This window comes from Manacus candei, unplaced genomic scaffold (genome assembly GCF_025592945.1).
Source record: "Manacus candei isolate 608988 ecotype Guabito, Panama unplaced genomic scaffold, ASM2559294v1 h1tg000139l, whole genome shotgun sequence".
Lineage (NCBI taxonomy): Eukaryota > Metazoa > Chordata > Aves > Passeriformes > Pipridae > Manacus > Manacus candei.
The window spans coordinates 895,543-917,515 of NW_026138187.1; the positions used below are offsets into that span (position 1 = coordinate 895,543).

A 21,973-nucleotide genomic window follows, 5' to 3' on the forward strand; every position below is an offset into this window, starting at 1 on the left:
GTAGGTTTATCTTTCAGTGTGAGCACTGTATCAGGAACAGCTTTGAATGATCCCAAACCAGAATCCTGAGCTCTGTCCTGGTCTCATTTCCGTGTCCCACCTGCTTAGCATGTGGGAATACATGTAGGGATTGCCACCTTCCTGTACCAATGGTGCTATGAATTGTCCAGTTATTTAACTACTTTCCTTAAGATGCTCTTAAGAGTATTTGAGTCCTGGCAAGGAATTAGTTGGAATTTTTTTGTTTGTAAGGTGGTTTCTCTCCAGTGAAGGCAGCAGAGCGCAGGACTAACACGTGCCCCTCAGAGGCTCAGTGTTTGGAGGGTGGATGGCAGAAGCCATTTTATGTAGGGGACTTCCTTCTTCTTACATTTGCATTGTAGCTGTGACACAGATCCCTCTACAGCCCCTCTGCAGCTGAGATAACATTTTTTTCTGCATTTTCTCCCTTTGCAGGTTGCCAGTGGCCAGGTCAGCTCATGGTGCGACAGTGTACAGTGACAAGCTGTGGATCTTTGCTGGATACGATGGCAATGCACGGTATGGGGGGGATCACCCTCTCCCTGAGTGCTTTTGTGAAATCCCAACCCTTCAGTTTCCACCTCTGTAGAGGCATTTCCATATCCCAAGGGCTTTAAACACGCAACTGGAGCTTTGCAAACCCAGCCTGTTGTTGGGCATCACACTTTTGCAATTCACCGTCTCATGTTCAGATAAGTACGTGCTTAAAACCTAAAAATCCCGTCACTCAGAGTGGCTGTGGCTGTGTAATTTTACAGCCTGCTTGGTTGTAAGGATGCAAAATGATCTCTGAAATTTGGCAAATGTGCATTTCTCAAAAGATCCCCTGCACAGGCCGGCTGATGTTGCTGAAGACTTAGAGAGCAAAGCTGGATTTGCTGTGAAATCATCTGACAGAACTAAGAGCAATGTGTCAGCTTTTTCTCTGAAAATCTCTGAAAATATGTGATATTTAGGTTGAAAGGAGGTGGGATTTCAGATGGGAAAAGACTGGAAATGAGTGGTACCAAGAAGTTAAAGAAAGCCTGGTGCTTTGTCTCACAGCAGTTCTTTGAATTTGCTCTTGGTCTGTCAGGGAAAAGTCAATTCTGAACATTAATATTTTTTTGTCTTGATGAACTTGAGGAGTAATTTATTGATTGTTGATGTACAGTATTTGCATTGTGAGAGCACACAGAGATTGTCACAAATGAGGACCTGGATTGCCTCCTCTTCTGAGGAGAATCTGCAGAAGAGTTTCCAGCTCCTCAAAGTCTCCAGAAGAACTGCTGTTAATTGGGAAAACAGATGGGATCTCTTTGTTATTTCTGGAGGAGGAATTGGTGTAAGATGCATGACTGTGGGATTGTTCAGTGCCAGGTTAGGGAGTCCCCTGAGGGCCTTGGTAGCTGGAAGGAGGGAGTGGGTGAGAGGAGCTGTCTGATTTATGTTAGATGTGTCTAATCGTGATAAAAAATGTCTTTTTGTGGAACTTGAGCCTCCAGGCAGATTTGAACAAAGGAAATGTCTGTAGTTACAGAGTAACTTGTCCTGGGAACAGCACAGTCAGAGATGTGTCAGCTTACCTGCTTTGTCCTTCTTTGTGTATTTAAGGAAGGATTCAGTCCCATAAATAATTGCTGGGGTCACTCTCAGCAGTTAGCAGGGATGAGCAGAAGGATACAGGGTAATAAAGGGTATTTCTGTAAAAATCCTGAAGATTAAATAGCTCAAATGCTTAAGCTCCAGACTGATTCACTGTGTGTAACTGTTAACTTCAGTGTACTCGTAAGCAGCAAGATGCTAAAGCAAGCTGGGGTGAGGCTGTCAAATTTAGGTACAGGGAAAAAAGTTGTTTTTCTGTCAGTGGAAGCAGGAGATTCTTCCTGTGCAATGGGAATTTTGATGAAATAGGGGTTTTGTCCTTTCAGTGTCATTACTGAAAATGAACTGTTTCAAATCAAGCATTTTTGTGTTATGGCACAGATTAAATGACATGTGGACAATTGGCCTGCAGGACAGAGAGCTGACCTGCTGGGAAGAGGTAAGAAGCTTTAGTTTCAAGTAACACATAGAATTATGTTTTTTGGTTTTCTTGCACAGTTATTTAAAATGTCCTACACTGGACTGCACTGCTCGCTCTCCAGAATGTGCTTTTGACCCACAGTGAAAAGAAACAGTTAAAATTTGATTTGGAAAACCAAGTGTATATGAAAGGGTGATTTTTGCTTGTGAATCTGTGAACTGAACCTAGACTGCCCACGTGGATTTGCTGTGCTCCCTGTGAGCAGCACTGCATTCCCATTCAGACCATTGCCATGGACTGAGAGCTTGACTGATCAGAGTCCTGATCCTTCCAGTACTAGGAGCTTTAGGAATGTGTCCTCCCAACATTTCATCCATGGAAAATCAGTCTATGCAGACATGTGAGCACAGCACAAGTCGATTACCTGCCGCCAGCTTTCCAGGGCACAGTGTCTGCACACAGAGCTGCTGTGTGCTTGGTCTGCCTGAGCCTCCTCAGTGTGTGGAGTTGTGCCCTAAAATACTACATTTCTAATTTTGAACTTCATTATCTTTCAGATTGAACAAAGTGGTGAAATTCCTCCCTCATGCTGTAATTTTCCTGTGGCGGTTTGCAAAGATAAGATGTTTGTTTTCTCTGGCCAGAGCGGAGCAAAGATTACCAATAATCTCTTCCAGTTTGAATTCAAGGAAAAGATGTAAGTGTAGACAGTTAAGTCGTGCAAAATCCACATAATCCTTGACTGCTTGAGTTGAGAAATGCAAATACTTAAGGGTATTGAGGAAGGATGCTGCATCTCCTGACAAAGAAGAGTAGATAAGAAAAAATATGGACTGTTTTCACTAGACTTTGTCATTTGCCATGTGTGTCAGATTGGTCTTTTTCAGCAGCTGAACAGAAAATTCAGTAGATTCACTTTAAATAGGAAGTGTGAATCTCAGTGTGCTCAGAATGGGATACCAGATATTACCTTCCTAGGAGGATTAAAACCAGAGGTCCTGTGAAATACCAATTCATACTGGAGCCACTGGGAAATGTAAAATGCCAAGTATTTGTGAAAATCCTGAGTATCTAGTTTGAGACATTTGGTGTGACTTGCTCTGAAAATATGGCCTGATGGGATAAAAATGCCCAAAAGTGGGAATACAGATGCACCGGTGTGTTCTGACAGCCTGATCTGGCTGGTTTATGGCTGAAGTAGAACCATAACTGAAACAGCAGCTGATGGCCTTCGGGCCATGGCTGAAATCATACTGTCAAAGTGAGTGAGTCCTTCTCCAAGTGGGACATGGCATCAGAATGGTGTCCTAGGAGGGGTTAGTTCCTAAAATGTGTGAGAATAGATCACCTATTCCTGCCCAGGTTGTATTCTTTGAGCTGCTGGGGTTCACATGAACATGTTGGGGTTCACACGAACACATTGGGGTTCACATGAACTCACTGAACAGCTGGGGTTCACATTGACACATTGGGGTTCACATAAAGTGCATTGGCTTTATCATGTTCTTGGAAGTTCAGCAAGACAGAGCTGGTGCAGGTCTCAGCAACCTGCAGCGTGTCACCTGTTCTCCTGCGGGTTCAGCGGGTGCTGTAACAGAGCTCCTCTGTGCTTATGATCCGAGAGTTAGAAAATTTAAAAGAGCTGTAAAAAAAAATACCCTGTTTCCTGTTGACTGTCCCAGCTGGACACGGATTCCCACTGAGCACCTGCTTCGGGGGTCCCCCCCCCCTCCCCAGCGGCGATACGGGCACACGATGGTCGCGTTCGACCGGCACCTCTACGTGTTTGGGGGGGCTGCAGACAACACGCTGCCCAACGAGCTCCACTGCTACGACGTGGACTCCCAGACCTGGGAGGTCATCCAGCCCAGCCCAGACAGTGAGGTAAAACCTTCCTTTTTGTGTGTTTTCTTTTTTGCTCTGGACATTTTTTTTTTGACAAGGACGTTGACTTTTCGCTAAATTGTTAACAGCTTCTTCCCACAGATGGTTAATCAGCTCAAATATTGTGGGCAACAGTCCTTAAAAATTAGTCAGTGTTGACACACTTAAAACTTTGCTTTGCACTGTTTAAAGAAATACCGTGAAGCACTTGTAATTAGAGCTATGAGTCAGTCATTATTTGGGAAAATTTTATTACGAATTCACTGCATACCAGTGGTTCTGTGATTGGCTGTGCCATACTCTTGAAGCAGAGTTCAAAGCTAGACAAAGTTTGATTGTGTCACTGTGATAATGCCCAAGCACGTAAAATCTTATAAATTCTGATTATACCGAATAGCATTTCCCTTCTAGGTCAAGTGTAAAGTGTTTGCTTATAAAGGTGTGGCTGGAAAATAGTAATAGGGCTCATAAAGGGCTTTTTTGAACATATTTGTATTAATAAGAGATATAAATTTTAAAATGCCAATTTTTTACATGGACATCAAAAGGCTGTAGACCACCAAGGGCCAAGGCAACACCCCAAATGAGAAAAAAATTAAAAAAAAGGTAAGATGACTAACATCTTTTGGGCTACTCATTCCAAGGCAGTGATTTTGTGATAAAATGCCAGTTTTTTCTCATAGTGCAGCTACAGATCCTGTGTGGGATCAGCTGGTATTCCAGGTGGAAGTGGTGAGGGCTTGCCTGGCTTCAGTGCACATTTCAGTGCACGTTTCAGTAAATGTGGTTGCAGTGGCCTCTGATCATTTCATCCCAGACTACACAAGCAGTTGGTTCCCTGGAGCCCGTACTGAAGTGTGAGATTCCTGGCTTTGGAATGGAGGTGTTCGCTGCCTTTGTTGGTTTGAACAGATTTTACCTTAAACCACATTAAAATACCACAGCTGATGTGGCAGCAGGTTGGGATTGTCCAGCTGCTGTGCAGGAGATGCTGCATGTGCTGGACATGGGAACTGCAGAGACTGAGAGAGCTGAGTATTGCAGGAACTAGTCAAGTGCAGAGTTACTAATTTAACCAGTATTGGTGTGACAGCACTCACTCTCTGAGTGCTGTGCTCTGTGGGTGGTGTGTTTTAGTGTGTTTGGTGTGTTCTGGTGTGTTTGGTATGTTTTAGTGTGTTCGGTGTGTTTTAGTGTATTTGGTGTGTTTTAGTGTGTTTGGTGTGTTTAGTGTGTTTGGTGTGTTTGGTGTGTTTCGTGTGTTTGGTGTGTTTGGTGTGTTTTGGTGTGTTTGGTGTGTTTTAGTGTGTTTGGTGTGTTTTGGTATGTTTGGTGTGTTTGGTGTGTTTTGGTGTTTGGTGTGTTTTGGTGTGTTTGGTGTGTTTGGTGTGTTTGGTATGTTTTGCTGTGTTTTAGTGTGTTTGGTGTGTTTGGTGTGTTTTGGTGTGTTTGGTGTGTTTTAGTGTGTTTGGTGTGTTTTAGTGTGTTTGGTGTGTTTGGTGTGTTTGGTGTGTTTTGCTGTGTTTGGTGTGTTTTGCTGTGTTTGGTGTGTTTTGCTGTGTTTGGTGTGTTTGGTGTGTTTGGTGTGTTTTGCTGTGTTTGGTGTGTTTGGTGTGTTTTAGTGTGTTTAGTGTTTTTGGTGTGTTTTGGTGTGTTTGGTGTGTTTTGCTGTGTTTGGTGTGTTTGGTGTGTTTGGTGTGTTTTGCTGTGTTTGGTGTGTTTTGCTGTGTTTGGTGTGTTTGGTGTGTTTGGTGTGTTTGGTGTGTTTTGCTGTGTTTGGTGTGTTTTGGTGTGTTTGGTGTGTTTGGTGTGTTTGGTGTGTTTTGCTGTGTTTGGTGTGTTTGGTGTGTTTGGTGTGTTTTGCTGTGTTTGGTGTGTTTGGTGTGTTTGGTGTGTTTTGCTGTGTTTGGTGTGTTTGCAGAGACACGTCACAGCGTTGGATGAGTCAGAGATTCCCACGCACACACTGCCCTTAATTAACCGTGCATGTGGGCCTCGTTGGGAACAGTTATTTGACCAAAGTATTTCACAGTAGTCTAATCAGTGCTTTACAAAGCTGATTTATTGCCACATGAAATTAATAAAACTGCTTCTCTAACTTTCTAAAGCCACAGTTGCCTTCAGGAGTGTAGATCCTGTTCTGCTCCTGCCAGCATTGCTGTTGGATGTGTGAGGCTTGGGCAGGCGTTGGTTCTTTGGGACATGATTGATTATTGCTTCCAGGATCAGAACTGCTCCTGGCAGTGTTGTAAACCAGCATTATTCCCTGAGTTATCCCCTACTGAAACTTCATTTCAGATATCAGAGCTCTTTTGTTGGGCTGTCAGTAGTCCTGGACATGGGTCTGTCTGTTAGTTGCTTGTGTTGTATTTTGAAGTTTTCTTCTGTGTTACAGCATCTAGAGACTGATTTGGTAGAAATGGGAGGAGAGATTTACATGATAGTAAATTTTCCTAAAAGACTGATTAACTGCAAAATCTGAAGGACTTCTGTCATTTTAAGTTTTAAATGATTTTGTGTCTTCTGGAGGGGTAACTAGATAATTTCTCAGAATTGTTTTCTGTGAGCTTTTGGCAAAGACTTCTAATGGTGGCAATGAATCTCTAATACCATACTGTTCCCAGGACACTGTGAACTGGGATTTTCCCTATTTATCCGTCTCTGTGAACAAAGTTATTCACATTAAGTTGAAACAAAATAGAAGTCGATAATTGCAATGCTGTCTCAGCACTTGAGGGTTTCCACTGGGTGTGAAGTGATGGTGACCTCTGTTATTGTGCAGCAGAATGATCTGTCTTCACTTTTAGAGTTGGTGTCTTCCCCTCTTTCCAACGGATGTATTGTAGAGTTTACGTTCTGTTTGTTCTGTATTATGTGATGTGATCTTAGAAACACTGCATTACAACTTTGCTTAACTGCACTGTAGCAGGGTTACTTTCTTACTTATGGTCATGTGATGCATATCCTTAATTCTTTCTTCTTTTGGACGTTTAGCATGGAGTGGGTAAAGCCTCTGGAGTCCAAAATAAGAAGGTTTGGTGCTGACTGAACTATAATTCAGTGGTGACTTTCATAGTGCTTTGCAAAAGAGATTTCTTGCGCTGAAGGAGAGTGATTGCTGCCATTCCAGTCTTGTTCTCTGAACAGAGCTAGCCCTGAGGGGCTTTTTAGAGTGATCCAGGGAGTGATTTGGACTTTCCAGACCTACACATGCCAGTAACAGGAATAGGCTGTCAGGTGGAAGTGATATTTCCCCTGCTACCCTGTTATGGGCAACATGGAAGGTGCCAAGTCACATGAGACTGAAGAATCTTGGGGTTGTTACCTGGAGAAGGGGGCACAATTTGGGCATTAATCACAGCAAAGCAGGGTAAGTTCCAGGAAGGGTCTAGAAGCAGTTCTTGAGCACAGACAGCAATCATGTGTCAGGTGCCCTGAGACAGTCTGGCATTATCCACATTTTGGGTAAACAGGTAGAACAAAGCTGGGAACAGGTCTGGCAAAATTGACCTGTCCTAATTCTCTGCCCAGGGCTCTCAGAATTCTTGACAGTGCCTTGCTGTGAGATGGGGGCTTAAATAGGTAGAAGAGGAGAAATGGAAATGGAACAGGTCAGTCCTTCAAAAATAAACCAGGAGCTGCCATTTTATGCCTTTAGGATGTCTCCAAAATGAGTATCAAGATGTCCTTGCTGAGCTGCACAATTGCAGTCTGTAGGTCCTCAGACCTATATATATGTACATATATATTTTACAGAGCACACAGAGCTCTTCTCCATCTTCACTGTTAGATGATCTTCACAGCTGGGGGTTTTACTTTTCTAAGGCAGTCACAAGAATATCTTCTCTGAGTCCTTGCCTGCCTGTGTAACACTGCCAAAGCTTCCTGGAGTGCTGGATTTTCTTTATACAGGGCTATCAGAAGATTTCAAAATTAAGAAATAGATTTTTTTATTTGCCTCAAGTTTTCCTATTGAACTCGAAATATCCTTGACTTTCTGAAGAAGGTTGGAGCAGCATAAAAAATAGGAAGGCAGTAACAGGGAGAATGCTCCATCTTGCACAGCTGACAGACAGTTCTTGTCATCTCCCTGTGGCTGCAGGGACTGACGAGCCATCCTGAAGCTACAAGGGAAATCTCTGAAACTTGACCTGTGAAACATTTCAGTCTCACAATCGGGCCTTTCAAAGCCAAGAGCAGTAAAAATTTCTGACTTTCAAAGCTCTTAATTTTTCTTTTAGTAAGCCAAAAGGGAGGTTAATGTGCTGGTAACCTTCTTGGGCTTACTTGGAGGCTCAGTCCTGGAGTTTTTCAAGTGGATTACGGTGACGTGGCTTGTGGGCAGCTGAGGAGGAGTAAAAGGACTTACTCATCTTCCTGTGGGTGAGTCTGCCCCAGTCTCCCTGTGCAGAGGTCACTTACACCCGCTGAGGTATCTTTATGCAAAAGAAACGTTGTTGTGTGCACAAACCCCCAGATTGTGTGCACAAACCCCCAGATTCCTGCAGCAAGGCCCCTGACAGGATCTACCTCGCAGGTGGGCAGGGAAATTTTCTGCTGGGAGAGATAAAACTGAGCATTTCACAGTCCAGAGAGAGGACTGATACTTTTGGTGTTTATAGATAATATGTAGTGTTTGAGCTTGCATCCTCTTTAGAAAACCTTTCATAAAAATGTAGGAGCTTCATACCAAGTGCCCTTTGCAGGTCTGTGCTCAGTGAGCTGGAGAGAGACAGCTCGAAAATGTTATTATTTAGAAGAACCTGGGTACCAGAGTAACTGTAGCATTGAGAGTAACTTAACATTGTTACACAGCTCGATTTCTGTTTGTCAATTTTGTGTTCATATCCTTTCTGATAGGTGTTTATTACATACTTTTATAGGATTTTCCCAGAGAAAGCAGAATATTAATGATGTAGATGATAGGCAGAAGGAGTATTTCTGTAGCTCACTCACCAGTAAGGAGTTGGAACAGCACAAACTGAACATGGCTCATGTTAAAGGGGTATGAAATTGGGTAATGGAAAGATTTGAAAGATGGTTTTGAATGAGGAGCAGTTACTCTGTATAAACTTTTGTCAACAACCTTGGAAGACAACAGAAAATCTCAGCTTTCCCCTAATATCTAATTGTCCAGAGTTTTGCCAATTACTGATTACAATAACAGTCCACTCAGGGATTTGGATTTCTTCTCAAGGGGGACACAAACAGTCCATGTTTCAGTCTGGCTGGAGGGTACATCTAGAACAGGGTTTGTGGTCTGGGCTTCATGGTTTCCCTTACAGCATCCCTGGAAACAGTGACTTAAATCCCCAGCTCTTGTGGGGAGCTGAGATGAGCTCCCTGTGGTGTGAAATGGATAGAAGTGCTGTGATATTCTTGGCTCCAGAAGCTGACACAGTGTAGTGTCAGTAAGTAACATAAACACATGATCCTTGTGTTTATTAAATAAATCTTCCAGTATAACATCTCTCCATGTTGTGTTCACAAATCAAGGAGGTTATTCAGAGAAAAAATCAGAAAATGGTTGAAGATGGGAAGCCCAGTGACCAGCTGTGAAGAGAGGTTTCTTTTAGCTGTAGGAAATTAATTCTTCCCTGGCTCACCTGGGGAACAGAGTTTTTTTTAATATGTTGGTAAAAGATAAAGCAAGATCCAGTGGCTTCAAGTTGAAACTAGAAATATCCAGACTGAAAAAGAAAAGGAAGTAAAAGTTTGCAAATTGTAAAGAATGAGGGTAATGATTCATTGGAACATTTTATTGGAGTTTTTTGGTACGTCTTCATTATGTTTAAGCCAGGATTTGATATTTTCTAAAAAGAAAGTTTTCCTCAAAGAAAGGCTCCACTTCAGTACCTCTTCAAGGCAGTCTGGTAGGCTGGTTTATACAGGAAGTCAGATTAAGATACTTAAAGTACTATTATGGTTATTGGATTTTTGAATCCACACCGTGTGCCAAAGAGAAGCAAATGGTTGGTCACTGGATTCTCGTCAGGTATTGTCAGATTTCAGTGTATGATCTTTTGTGACACGTTCATTGGATTTGGCAATACTTGCTCTTCAAACTGTACCTCATGATCTCTGATGAATTATGCACTGACATTGCTTTTTAAATTTGCAACTGATATACTGAAACGATTTTAAAGGAAATAGCATTTACTGTTGTTACAGCTGTAAACAGGTTACAGACAGCCTCAAACTCTGACCTTTGCAGTTATACTGGCACGTGTTTGGATGTCACTGTTAGTGAATTGACCTTCCTGTTTCCATTCCGTGCTCTCCAGTGGATGCCAGATGGGAAAATCTCATCCTCAGTGCAGAGCACAATCCCAAACGGTGTCACTGCAACCAACAAACTTTTGTTACTGTGACTTCACTTCTGGATCTGGTGATTTAACCCAGCCCCCCCCTTGTCCCCCGTGTGCTGGACTCATCCCACAGCGTGGGCAGCAGGTGAGGGGGGGATTCCGCCACGTTTGTTTTCAAAACAGCCAGTCCCCAGCCTGTATCATTGCAAGAAATGACTCTGTCCCAGGGCCAGGACTTGGCAGAACTTCCCGAGATGCCCATCAGCCCATTTTTCCAGCCTGGATAAGTCCTTTGGAATATCAGCCTCCAGCATTTCAGCTGCTCCAGACAATTTGGTCTCAAGCACAGACTCCCTGAGAACCCATGAAGCATTTTGAAGGGGACGATCAGGTTAGTCAGGAAAAGTTTGCCCTTGGCAAATCCTTGCTGACTGGTCCCAGTCACCTCCTTCATGTGGTGGAAGTAGCTTCGAGGAGGATTTACTCGGGAGCTTTCTTGGGATGGTGGTGCAGTTGCCTGGCTCATGGTTAGCTGGGTGCTCCTCCTTACAGGTGACAGAAACCTGTGCCCAAGCTGTGTTCCCAGGTCCATACCAGGCCAGATTTTTAAAATTAATAGTTGGGCACTTTGTTTATTCTTTGGTACCTGCAGCAATTAACTGGGATGGAAGAGTCCATTGCCATCTGAAAGGAATGAGAGCCTACAGAAAGGCCCAATAAAGGAATGACAGCCTAAGGAAAAACCCAGTAAAACCCTTCAGCATTTGCCTGCTCCTCTTTATTCATAGAGCTGCATGTCTTGAAGTTCACTCTAACATGTGTCTGTTCCAATTTTGTCTGAAAGCAGAGATTGTCTGCACCAAGCATGGGAAAACATTTTAAATCCTTAAACCTCCTTGAACTTAAAGACTATCCAAAGCTCTGTCTGCCCATCTGTTTGAGTTTGATGCTGTTACCTGGTGTGACAGTGTGGAAACATCTTGAGCATCAACAGCTCCCAGTAGTGACAACTCATTTCAACCTGTTGTAGCTGATTTTCTTCAGTTTCAGAGAAAAACAGATGCTTTTTTAAACTTTTAATATATTTGGGTTCACCAGGTTGTTTTGTTGATGGCTTTGGTATTTTTATTTCGTTTTAGCTTTGAATTTTTAGTGGTACTGAAGGATAGAGAAGCTCACTGATGTTCCTGGGTTGTGAAAGAGATTTGAGCACATTGTTACTGGCTTTGGAGTTCAGTGCAACAGTCAGCCTCCATAATGCCTACTCATTTATAGCTGAGTGTGAGGAGAGTTAACGTTTGCACAGTTATAAATCTGTTCTGTAAATATAACAAAGCTTCTGAGAAAGAAGAGCCTTGAAACAACTACAGAGGATTTGATTTTAGCTGTTTCCTAGTATTGCCCATATTGTTGAAGTTTCAGTGAAAAAAGCACAGAAACATGTTAAAATGGTTTGAGAAAGGAGTCAGAGAGAGAAGAGAAGCACTGCAACAGTGCAAGCACTCACAGCCTGCAGTAACAGCATAGCTAATGCTTTCCTCACAGGCAAGAGGATGAATCTCACTACAAGAAAGTTCCATTTTTTCCCTGCCCCAGTTGTGCCAGTGGTACAGAAGAGCTGGGCTGGGCCATGGGCAGGGCTGTGAGTGCTGCCCTACTGGGGCCTGTCAGCTCGAAAAGGTTTTACTTTATCCTCTTCCAGTGTGTTGGTCAGCTTTGGAATAAAGCACAGGTTGTCACTTTGGAGCAATCCATCTGCCCTGTTTTTTCATCAAGCCAAAATGTGAGAAGGCTGCCTCAGGCTGTGGGAACAACTGAGGGATATTTCCTCTTCACTATCTTTGTGACCTGTGTTCTGCCTACTTGCAGTGAGCAAACCCCTCAGCTTCTCATCTCATCCCTGGAAGTGTTCAAGGCCAGGTTGGACAGGGCTTGGAGCAATGTGGTCTAGTGGAAGGTGTCCCTGCCCATGGTAGGGAGTAGAACAAGAGCTTTAAGGTCCCTTCCAACCCAAACCCATCTACCATTCTGTGATTCATGGAGAGCCATGGGAGGAAGAAGGCAGACAACAAGCAATCAGTGTGAAGGATTTTGTTACTGTGTGCCTCTGTCACTGCACAAACCAGAAGAAATGTATGTGACTAATTTGTGAAATGGTTCAGTCACAGTCATGGGCTTCAAACAAGACCGTGGAGCTTTCTCTGGACTGACCCTGAGTGTTCTGGATACACAGGGATCATCTTCTGGAGCTGCAGCTGCGAGGCAATCCTGCTCCATGTCTGGTCTCTCGTGCCTCCCATCTCTACTTGTACACACTGTTGTTTTGAAATCTTGTAGCCAGGTGTCCTACCCAGCAGTGTTTGAGAGTGTCTGCCCCAGGGGAAGCTCCCTCCCTGCCCTCTGGAGAACAGGGTTTAAAAACATCTTGGGATGTATTTGCTTTACATTTCAGCATAACAACAGTTAAACAAGCACCTCCAGCAGACTCAGAGGTAAATAAAGAAACACCTGGAAGTGAAAAAGACTTCAAAAGTGGAAATTAAATTTATTCCAGGAGAAGAGAGAAATTTCAGCCTTGTGTATGGCTTTACTTCTCTGCTCCTTTTTTTCCTTTGCAATTTAGCTTCAGCTATTTTAACTTAAGCTATAATCCAAGAACCATTTAAGCCTTGACTCTGCACATGCAAGTTCTAAATTGCATAGAGTGGACTAATATTGACCCCTGAGTGGAAATGATTAATTTTACTTTTTTAACTATTTAATTTTACTTTTACATTGCTTCAACTTAATTTATTAAGGACTTTAAATGAAGCTAAATGTGTTCCTGGTGAGGTCAAAATTTAAATCAGTGAGTTTATGCAGGGGTTTACACAGATTTAACTGAGTTTATTTTCAGGTATGTGTGCTCAGCCCCAAAGCTGATGCTCAGGGCTGTAATCAAGGCAATTTGAATGATTGCTGGGTACTCTGGCACAGGGAGAAGCAACACTAATGCACAGCTTTGGGAGTCAAATCAGAACCCTGATGAGCAGCACAGGGTAAACTCCATTTGAGCTGCCTAGACAGGGATTCAGGGTGAGTCTGAGCCCAAGAAATGAGGAAGAGAAAAAGACTTGTGAAATACTTGTGTTTTGAAAATGATGGCTCGAGTCATCCTGGCAGTGTGGAGGGGGGTACTGAAGGGGAAGCAAAGGTGACTAATGAGGTCTGCTTTTGAAAGCAAAGATTCCAGCTTGGGAAGAGCCTCAGATGCAAATCTCATTAACCTTAAATAGAGAAGCCACTCCAACAGATGAAACAGAGTAGTGTAGCTCAGAGAGGGGTGCCAGCCCCCATCACTGGAGGTGTCAGGATGGAATCCAGAATTCCTTTTGTCAGGCACTGCTAATAAAGTAAGGAGATCATGTTGGTGGGGTGGTAAATACAAGATCTAGAGCTGACAGATGCACTCAGATTGGCAGTGCCTTTTAGTCTGTGATTTTTAGCATTCCTGTGTGCACTGGGAATGAGAAGGACAAATCCTTTTGGATACACACACGACCATCTGGAGTTGTACCAGCAGATGGAATTAAATCATAGAATTATAGAATCATTACAGTTAGAAAAGACTTTTAAGATCATCAAGACCAACCATCCACCCAGCACTGTCATATTCACACTAACCCGTGTCCCCAGGTGCCACATCCACCCACCTTTGAACACTTGCAGGGATGGTGACTCCACCACTGCCTGTGCAGCCTGTTCCAATGCTTACAGCCCTTTCTGGGAGAAAATGTTTCCCAATGTCCAAACTAAACCTCCCCTGCTGCAACTTGAGGCTGTTTCCTCTCATCCTTTCTGACCATCCTGGGTAGCAAAATAGATGGTATTTTGTAGCTGTTCCTTATAAACTCTACCTGAGTTGAGTGTATTCAGCAGCTGGATTTGGCAGCTTGGGAGGTCTCCCAGTAAAAAAATCAAGATGGGGCAGGTTCTGGGTGTCTGGAATTGGTGATTGAGGAATGTGGGGACCAGCATGTCTCTCCAGCTGTTTATGTTTCTCCAGCTGTTTGTGCTCCTGAGCTCTATTAACCTTTTTTTTTCCTGAATATTTTCTTGAGGACCCAGCTCCCCTGGTTTGCACTGGGACAAAGTTTTCCTCTGGCCAGATCCTTGGTCCTGGGAGAGCTGAGTGTTGCTCCCCACACGAGTGGCATCAGAATGTGACCACTTGTCATCTCCCTGTGGGGGATTTGTGCTGGCCTGAATTCTGCTGTTCTGATTCAGCAAAACAAACACCCTGAAACCCTCAGCTGCACAATGTTTTGATGAACTGGACATGACCTTCCTTGTTCCGGGCTGTCCTTCCATATTTTACATTTCTCTCTTTAAAAATGTGGTCGGTGTATTTAGAAAGTGGAGTTGTTTGATTGCTTAAGTTATTAGTATAAGTGCAGAGCTCTGGTTCCTTGGCCAGTAGCAGCCATTACAAATGAAAAATAATTGTCACAACATCCCATTCAGATAATTGGAGTTGAACATGATGTGAACTGCAACTGTGATCTTACTTTGTTAAATATTCAAGTGGTTTGTGTTTGTTTTCTGGCACCAGTTGTTGCAAAGCTGTAAGGCTTTTTGATTGAAAATAAGGTAGTTGTTAAATACAATGGCAGCTTTTAAAAACCAAATACTAGAGAATTTTGAGAATTATTTTAATTAAATTCAAAGCTAAAATATTATTTATTTTAAAAAAAAAAAGATGTGGAAAATGACCTGAATAAGTCTAAAGCAGGTGAGCTGCATTTGAGCTCTGACAGAATGGTTCTGTTTTGTTTGGTTTTAGTGGCAGTTAGTTGTGAGGAGGATGTTGCAGTACAGCTAATACCTGCCTGACTAGCTGTGTGGGAGTAGGTCTGGGCAAGCAAATTTCATGTTTTGGGATAAGGCTGGAGCTCCAGTTGATAAAGGTGACAGATGTATTTTTAACCCAGTATAATATGGTTGATTATTTCAATCAGTACATCTTATTTAGTTAATGAGATTACTGCAATAACGAGCAGAGACCACAGAAAACAGATGATATTTGACAGGGATCTCATCCTCTTTCAAAGAGGTATCAAACAGGGGCCAGGCAGGAATGTACTAAGAGATCAATGTTGTTCCATAATCCTCCCATTACAGTATTTATTAGCACCAACTCTGAAGTTTCTTTGATAAAGTATCCATGAAACATGCTGGAGACAGAAGGCATCTTGTTCATCCAGAGGAATCCAGATGGTTTGTTTAAATGGGCAAATGTGCTTTTTAAGGTGAGCAAATCTGTGGTTTGTACATCTGAGAAAAACACCCTGGTCCTAGTTACTGGCTGGGGGATTGTCTCCTTAAAAGCTGTAGTTTGAGGAAAAGAACAAGTCATGGAAAGTGTGGTGAGTAACAGGCTAAATGAGGCCGTTGTGTGATGCTGTGGTTGAGAGGGGTGAGTTGGTGGGAATGGGAACTGCCAGTCAGCATGGTTTCCTGGAAAATCTGCCTCTCCAGATAAACATAATCTTGTTTCATGTCTGAGTTTACTTGAGTGGTGTCTATAAATATGTACAAGAAGCAAAGATTTCTTATACCAGAGGGCTTTTATTTTGTTGGCAAAGATTTAATCAGATTTACTGCCTGGAAGACAAAACAAGCCTGATCAAACTAAGGGGAAAAAAAGAAGTTTCTCTCAGCACTTGCAGCCTTTCTGTGAGCTCTCAGTGAGATGTGCTGATGTGATCACATACCTTTGTGTAACCTCAGAAGTGGGTAGAAATGCTGTGGTCTGTCCTCTGCAGGAGGGTCACAGTGGCTTCAGCTTGCAGCAACTCTTCCCCTGTCAAAAAATCATCCCATGCTGCAGCTCCAGGGTGGGGTATGTTGCAGGGATGGTGCCATCCCTCAGCCCTATAAATAGCTGCAGTGGGGGGGGCTTTACTTTCTGTGGAGCTGGCAGGATGGAGACGTGGCCGTGGCTCTGAGGTGCCAGCTCTGCCAACAGCTCCAAGCTTGGGCTCCTGTTCGGAATTGGGCTTTGCTAGGAAGCCTGAGCCAGATGGTTCAGCCCTTCAAGCTGTGGGGGAGGCAGGCACTCACAGGCCTGGGATTCAGTCCTGCTGAGGTAGATGATCATTTACCTTTCAGGTCCCTGACAATGTTTGGAGTAAGCTCCGAGTTCGCACAGTAATCACATTTGCAGAATCTGCTTATTTCTGGAAGCACATTTTCCTTTTTTATGTGAAAGTTGACATTGAGTTTAATTTTGTAAACGATATATTTTGTAACTGTCATGATACGTAGAGTGCTCTGTAGGTACCATTGTGGCTAGAAGGTGCAGGGAGTGGGTGTTCTTCAGTGTGACTGGAAAATATGTTCTAGACACACCAGGCAGCAATCCTGAAATATAATAGATGTGAATCTCAGGGTGCAAGTGTGTGTATGACCTCAGACTACATCAGTTTGGTGAGAACATGCTACTGATAACGCCAAGGTTTGATCCCTGTATGAGCCATTCACTTAAGAGTTGGACTCCATGATCCTAGTGGGTCCCTTCCAACTCGGAATATTCTGTGATTCTCTGATTTTCCCTTCTCACTGCTGATCTGTTAAGAGCAGATCCTTTTTCTTGGCAGAAGAACAGGCTATGATTTATTCCCTCTCCTATTTTGCCCTTTTTTTTTTGTTTATGCCCTGTTTTCTCTCCCCAGTTACCCAGTGGCAGACTCTTCCATGCAGCAGCCGTTATCTCAGATGCCATGTACATCTTTGGTGGCACAGTGGACAATAACATCAGAAGTGGAGAGATGTACAGGTTCCAGGTAATTCTCTGAGAAACATACTCACATCCACACCAGTTCCATGGGAATCCTTCTGGCTTTGGCTCTGGCTCTGGCCATGGAGTGTCTGGTTTGGCTCACTGTGAGCTCCATGGCTTTTGTTCCATGTCCTTCCTGCAGGCAGCCTCTACATTTCAGACTCAGCTGCCAAAGGTCAATATGTGACTTTAAAATCTTTTGAGAAATGTTATCTGGACAGACATTTTGGTAAGGTCAAGCTCTCCAGTGCTTTCTGAAGTCCTAAAGAGATCAGGACAACTTAATTTGACAAATCATTGGAAAGTGTAGCAGATGGGATTTGCCAGGTTGTTTCTTTGAGAATTGACTGTTCCTCTCCATATTCTGTCCTGTTCAGAGCTCTGAGGCAGAGCATTTTGTACTGAGGTTTTATCTCCATTCAGTACTCCCACTCCCAGCCCCAAGGAACCGTGGGAATAGAAAATTTTAAATTCAAGGTAGTCACACCAGGTCAAATCCCACCTACACTGAAGTTTATTTTTATCACTTAGACAAGTCCTGAGAGCAGGAGAGACTCCCAGCCTCCAAATCCTCATATCAGGAAGTTGTGATGAGACAGAGTTCTTCTATGTTCCCCTTTGTTATCTGTCCTTGCCCTCACCATGAACCCTTGCATGTGTTTGGTTTGCTTGTTACATTCTACTTTATGTACTACACTGGGGTTGGGTTCATAAGAAAATCCAGTGATAGTAGATGAAACGTGGGCACTTTTGGTTATAGAATCTTGGAATGTCCTGAGCTGGAAGGGACCCACGACAATCATTGAGTCCAACCCCTGGCCCTGCACTGACACCCCAACAATCCCACCCTGTCCCTGAGAGTGTTGTCCAAACACCCCTTGAGCTCTGTCAGCCTTGGTGCTGTGCCCTCTACCCTGGGGAGCCTGTGCACCCTCTGGGGGAAGAACCTTTTCCTGATATCCAACCTAACCCTCCCCTGACACAACTCCAGCTGTTCCCTCAGGTCCTGTCACTGATCACAGAGAGCAGAGATGGGAGCTGCCCCTCTGCTGCCCCTCCTGAGGAAGCTGCAGACCCCAGTGAGGTCTGACCTCAGGCTCCTCTTCTCCAGGGTGATTTGAGATTGGAAGTTCATATAGCCATTGAAATTAATTCTGTCTTCTGTGGGGTTTTATTTTTTTCAGTTTTCTTGTTACCCTAAATGCACTCTCCATGAAGACTATGGAAGGCTCTGGGAAAACAGGCAGTTCAGTGACTTGGAGTTTGTTTTGGGAGAGGTGAGTAGAATTTATTGGAAAGGTGCCAATGGGGGTGTTACTGTGTGTGTAGTGTTTGCTGGGAAAAAGCAAATTGTGCAATGATTGTGCCAGAAACCCTGGGAATGAAGTTTAAAGAGCAGCATCACTGGTGAACTGTCTGCCTGGTTTAGTAAGTTGCACTAATCCAAGTAAATTTTTAAAGCTGCAAAGGAGAAGAAACTTTTAAACTGAGAAGGCCTTTGGGTCACTGACTTAACCTGAATTTATCAGAGCATGTTATATAGAGTTGCAATATGAAAATACACCAATGACCTCTGTACTCCCAGGTCCCAGTTGCCTCCTGGGAAGAGCAGGTCAGTGGTTTGCAGACCCATTATCATCTCAAGAGCCATGAAACAAAATAGAATGAGAAAAAGCCGCACAGGGGAATGATTCTCTAGTGATGAAAACAGTCTAAAAATTTTACAAAGAACAGGTTTCCTGAAGGAAAACATGAGAAATTTGAACCTACCTGCATTCCTTTTGGAAAAAAAAAAATTGGAAAAAGCTTTGCAGAGCTCAGAGAACAGATCCCCAACATCAGGGGAAGTAGATTATGAAGAACAGTAGCAAAAACCATACTGCTATTTTGAAAAGGGAAAATTAAATTAAACTGAAAATCAGATGCAAGAATAAGAAGCTGTATCTGTGACACTGAACCTACACAACAGTTTCCACTCAGTGAACGTTACACGGGCTCTTCCCAAATGGTGTTTCCCATCAGCCTTTGGGGAAGTAAGTGTTGAATTCCATCTGTATGTGCAGAGCAGATGCAAGGCTGCCTTTGGTTCTAACTTCAAATGTATTGTAACCTGGGGTTCAGCCCAGGTTTCTACAACCTCTGCCACCTGCCATCACCATGTGATTTGGGGATAAAAGTTTCATGTGTTTTCTGCCTTTGCCTTTGGCAGAAGGAGGAGCGAGTCCGAGGGCACACCGCGATCGTCACCGCTCGCTGCAAGTGGCTGAAAAAGAAAATCATACAGGCCAGGGAGAGGCTGAAACAGGTGAGTATTTTGGAAGTGTAATAACCTTGTGGCAAGGTAAGGCTTATTCTGCCCAAGTTTGGGAATAAGGTTATCAGAGAAAGGTTATCTGCTGAGACAGCTGTAGGACCAGAGCAGCATCTGATGCTAAGGTGCTCTTGAGCAAGTCAAATAAAGAGGATCATTAGCATTAATGGAGACTACTGGATGTGTGTCAGGAGTGTAATATGGAGGAGCCAGAGTTAATCCAGTTATCTGGATTTGGCAGTGTGGTTCTTGGAAGCTCTCGTAGCTGTCTGAGGTCTAATCTTGTGGAATACCCCAGGGAGGTGTGTGTGCCCTTCCCTCTGGGGAGGTAAGAGCTGCGTGTCATGGGGATGGCCCACAAGATCAGACAGATTAGAGAGAAGGAAGGCAGTGCTAAGGGTTTGAGCTGCCTCTGTTCCCTTTAACCTTCATATTTCCTGACTTGTTCCAGAGCTGAACCTCTGGTGCCTCTGATCATTGTCCATTAATTTTAGCTACTTCCAGCTTTTCAGCAGCAAACATTTAATGGCTCTTGAGGAGGTCGTGGCACACAAGCAGCAGTAAGACATGTGGATGCCTCACTGCCCCTTAGTTAATTGTTTTACAACCGCTGTAGGGGAAGGCTGTCAAAGTGAAACTTAAAGTAACAAAGTGGTTTAAAATACTTTTGTGCAGCATTTTGAGCTCTGATTTTGCTAGACAGGGTCTACTCCCACCTCTCCCTTCTTCACAGAGCGATACTGTTCCTGCTGTGGGCAGAAATGTGAGCTCAGTGCACTTCATGCCTCCCTTGCTCTGACATCTTGCTTTTGAGCTGCATCCAGGAGCTCACTTGTGTTCTGATCCATGTGTGTCACAGGATATGGAACAGCAAGTCTAAGACATATGAATTCCTTGTTACCTTGAAGATAATCCTAAAGCTAAAGAGACCCTGGGTCTTGAAGAATGTGGAGTCAGGAGAAAGATCCTCTGGTTTGATGGTGACATGTGTGAGCTGGCACAGCCTTGTGCCTGTTTGAGTGGTTTTTCTCTTTCCTTAGAAATCAAAGCAAGACATTGAAGACGAGGGACAGACGTGCCAGAAGGATGGGATTGGGGGGAATGTCAAGCTGTGCCGCCTGCAGCCGCTGCTGGAAGTGCCCATCCGAGAGGCTGAGGCCCAGCCCTTCGAGGTGCTCATGCAGTTCCTGTACACAGATAAAATAAAGTACCCCCGCAAAGGTAGGGGCAGCAGGGTCAGGGTAAAGTAACACGGGCACCCAGGGGCAAACATTTGTTTTGAGACAGCAGGATCAAGCATTTGCAGATGACCAGTCCCGTTCTGAGCACTCAGTTACTGATCTGAGATTAAAAAAAAAGCACACTTCTATCAGAGCATACTAATCATGAGGGTTTTTTCCCTAGTTATTTTTAAATATTAAGGAAAAACAGGTTCTTGATCATTCCAAAAGTGTAAGAAACCACAAACAAACAAACAAACAGAAATATTGTGGTGTTTTGAATATCACAGTATTCTGCCTGGAAGAACCATGTATCCTGGCTTGGCTTATTTCCTTTTTCTGCTGCTCTTTTGATCCGTTGCAAACTGAGCCCACACAGAAAGGCAGAGCAAGTCAGTATTTATCACCTCTTCAAAATGCCAATCCAAAGAAATGCCTCAAGAAAGGAAAAATCCATTTGATGCATTAATCGAAGTTCTTGGAGTTAAAAACGCTTGTGGGCTGTGAAGTAACAGCCAGAGATCTCTCAGCACCCACACAGGAAATCCAGATCCTGGCTGTGTGAGTGATGAGGGCTGTGGGGCCATGGGAGTGGGGCTGGATACCATTGGATACACGGGGAAAACTTCAGCTGCTGGGGCTGGGGAAGCTGCAGAAGGGCACAGTGAGGTACAGCTGTCCTAGCACTGAGCTTTGCTTCAGCTTCACTCCAGGATCTTTCATTTCTGTAAAGGTGATTCTCAGAAAAGGAATGATTTCTGTGCAGTTGTGCCAAGGCTTTCCTGCAAAGAGGCCTGTCTGAGAATGATCCCAGTGAGTGGGGATGAGGGAATCTGTTCCTTGGTTTCTGCTGACGTGGCCAGGTCCCTCTCTCTGCTGTTTGCTGACCCTCAGCACCCCTCACCTCGGGACAGACTCAGACCAAGGGAAGGCTTGTACCCTTGAGCTCTTCCCATTGTTACAGGCTTCCCAGGCAGCCTGCTCCCCTTCCCCCAGCTCATCAAAGATTCTTGCTGGCACTTCCCTTTCTGCTGGGATCCTCCAGTGGTCTTACCCTGCCCATTTTTATTCCTAGTTGCTCCTCTCAGTTCAGAGAGCAGCACCTTGGGGAGCCATCCAGAGGCTGAGCTAATGGAATTGGGCATGCTTATCAAATGGGATTTTCCAATTAGACACAGGGAAGGCACGAGACATGCAAGAGGGCTTTTCTCTATTAAAACGTAGTTAGAGCAGATGGGCAGAGATCTCCTGTGAGGAAAGCAAAGACTGTGGGGGATTATTCCTTGAGTTGGTGTGCTAGTAGCCCCGCTGCAGTGGTCTAGAGAGTCCCCACTGCCCCTCTCTCACCTCAGCCCTCTCTTCTAGACCAGCTACAGATCTGTGCACACACAAGCACAGAGTGAT

At 43.9% G+C, this 21,973-nt stretch overlaps 1 protein-coding gene across 1 annotated transcript in view; it reads left to right on the forward strand.

Moving 5' to 3' along the window:
* The window catches only part of LZTR1 (leucine zipper like transcription regulator 1), a 35,451-nt gene that overhangs the window by 3,595 nt on the left and 9,883 nt on the right, over window positions 1-21,973 (forward strand). The window contains exons 6-13 of the mRNA XM_051771659.1: window positions 457-540; window positions 1,987-2,044; window positions 2,584-2,723; window positions 3,709-3,910; window positions 16,932-17,042; window positions 18,223-18,315; window positions 19,248-19,343; window positions 20,390-20,570. Coding sequence (XP_051627619.1) covers window positions 457-540; window positions 1,987-2,044; window positions 2,584-2,723; window positions 3,709-3,910; window positions 16,932-17,042; window positions 18,223-18,315; window positions 19,248-19,343; window positions 20,390-20,570 — 965 coding nt within the window. The remainder of the gene's footprint in view (window positions 1-456; window positions 541-1,986; window positions 2,045-2,583; window positions 2,724-3,708; window positions 3,911-16,931; window positions 17,043-18,222; window positions 18,316-19,247; window positions 19,344-20,389; window positions 20,571-21,973) is intronic.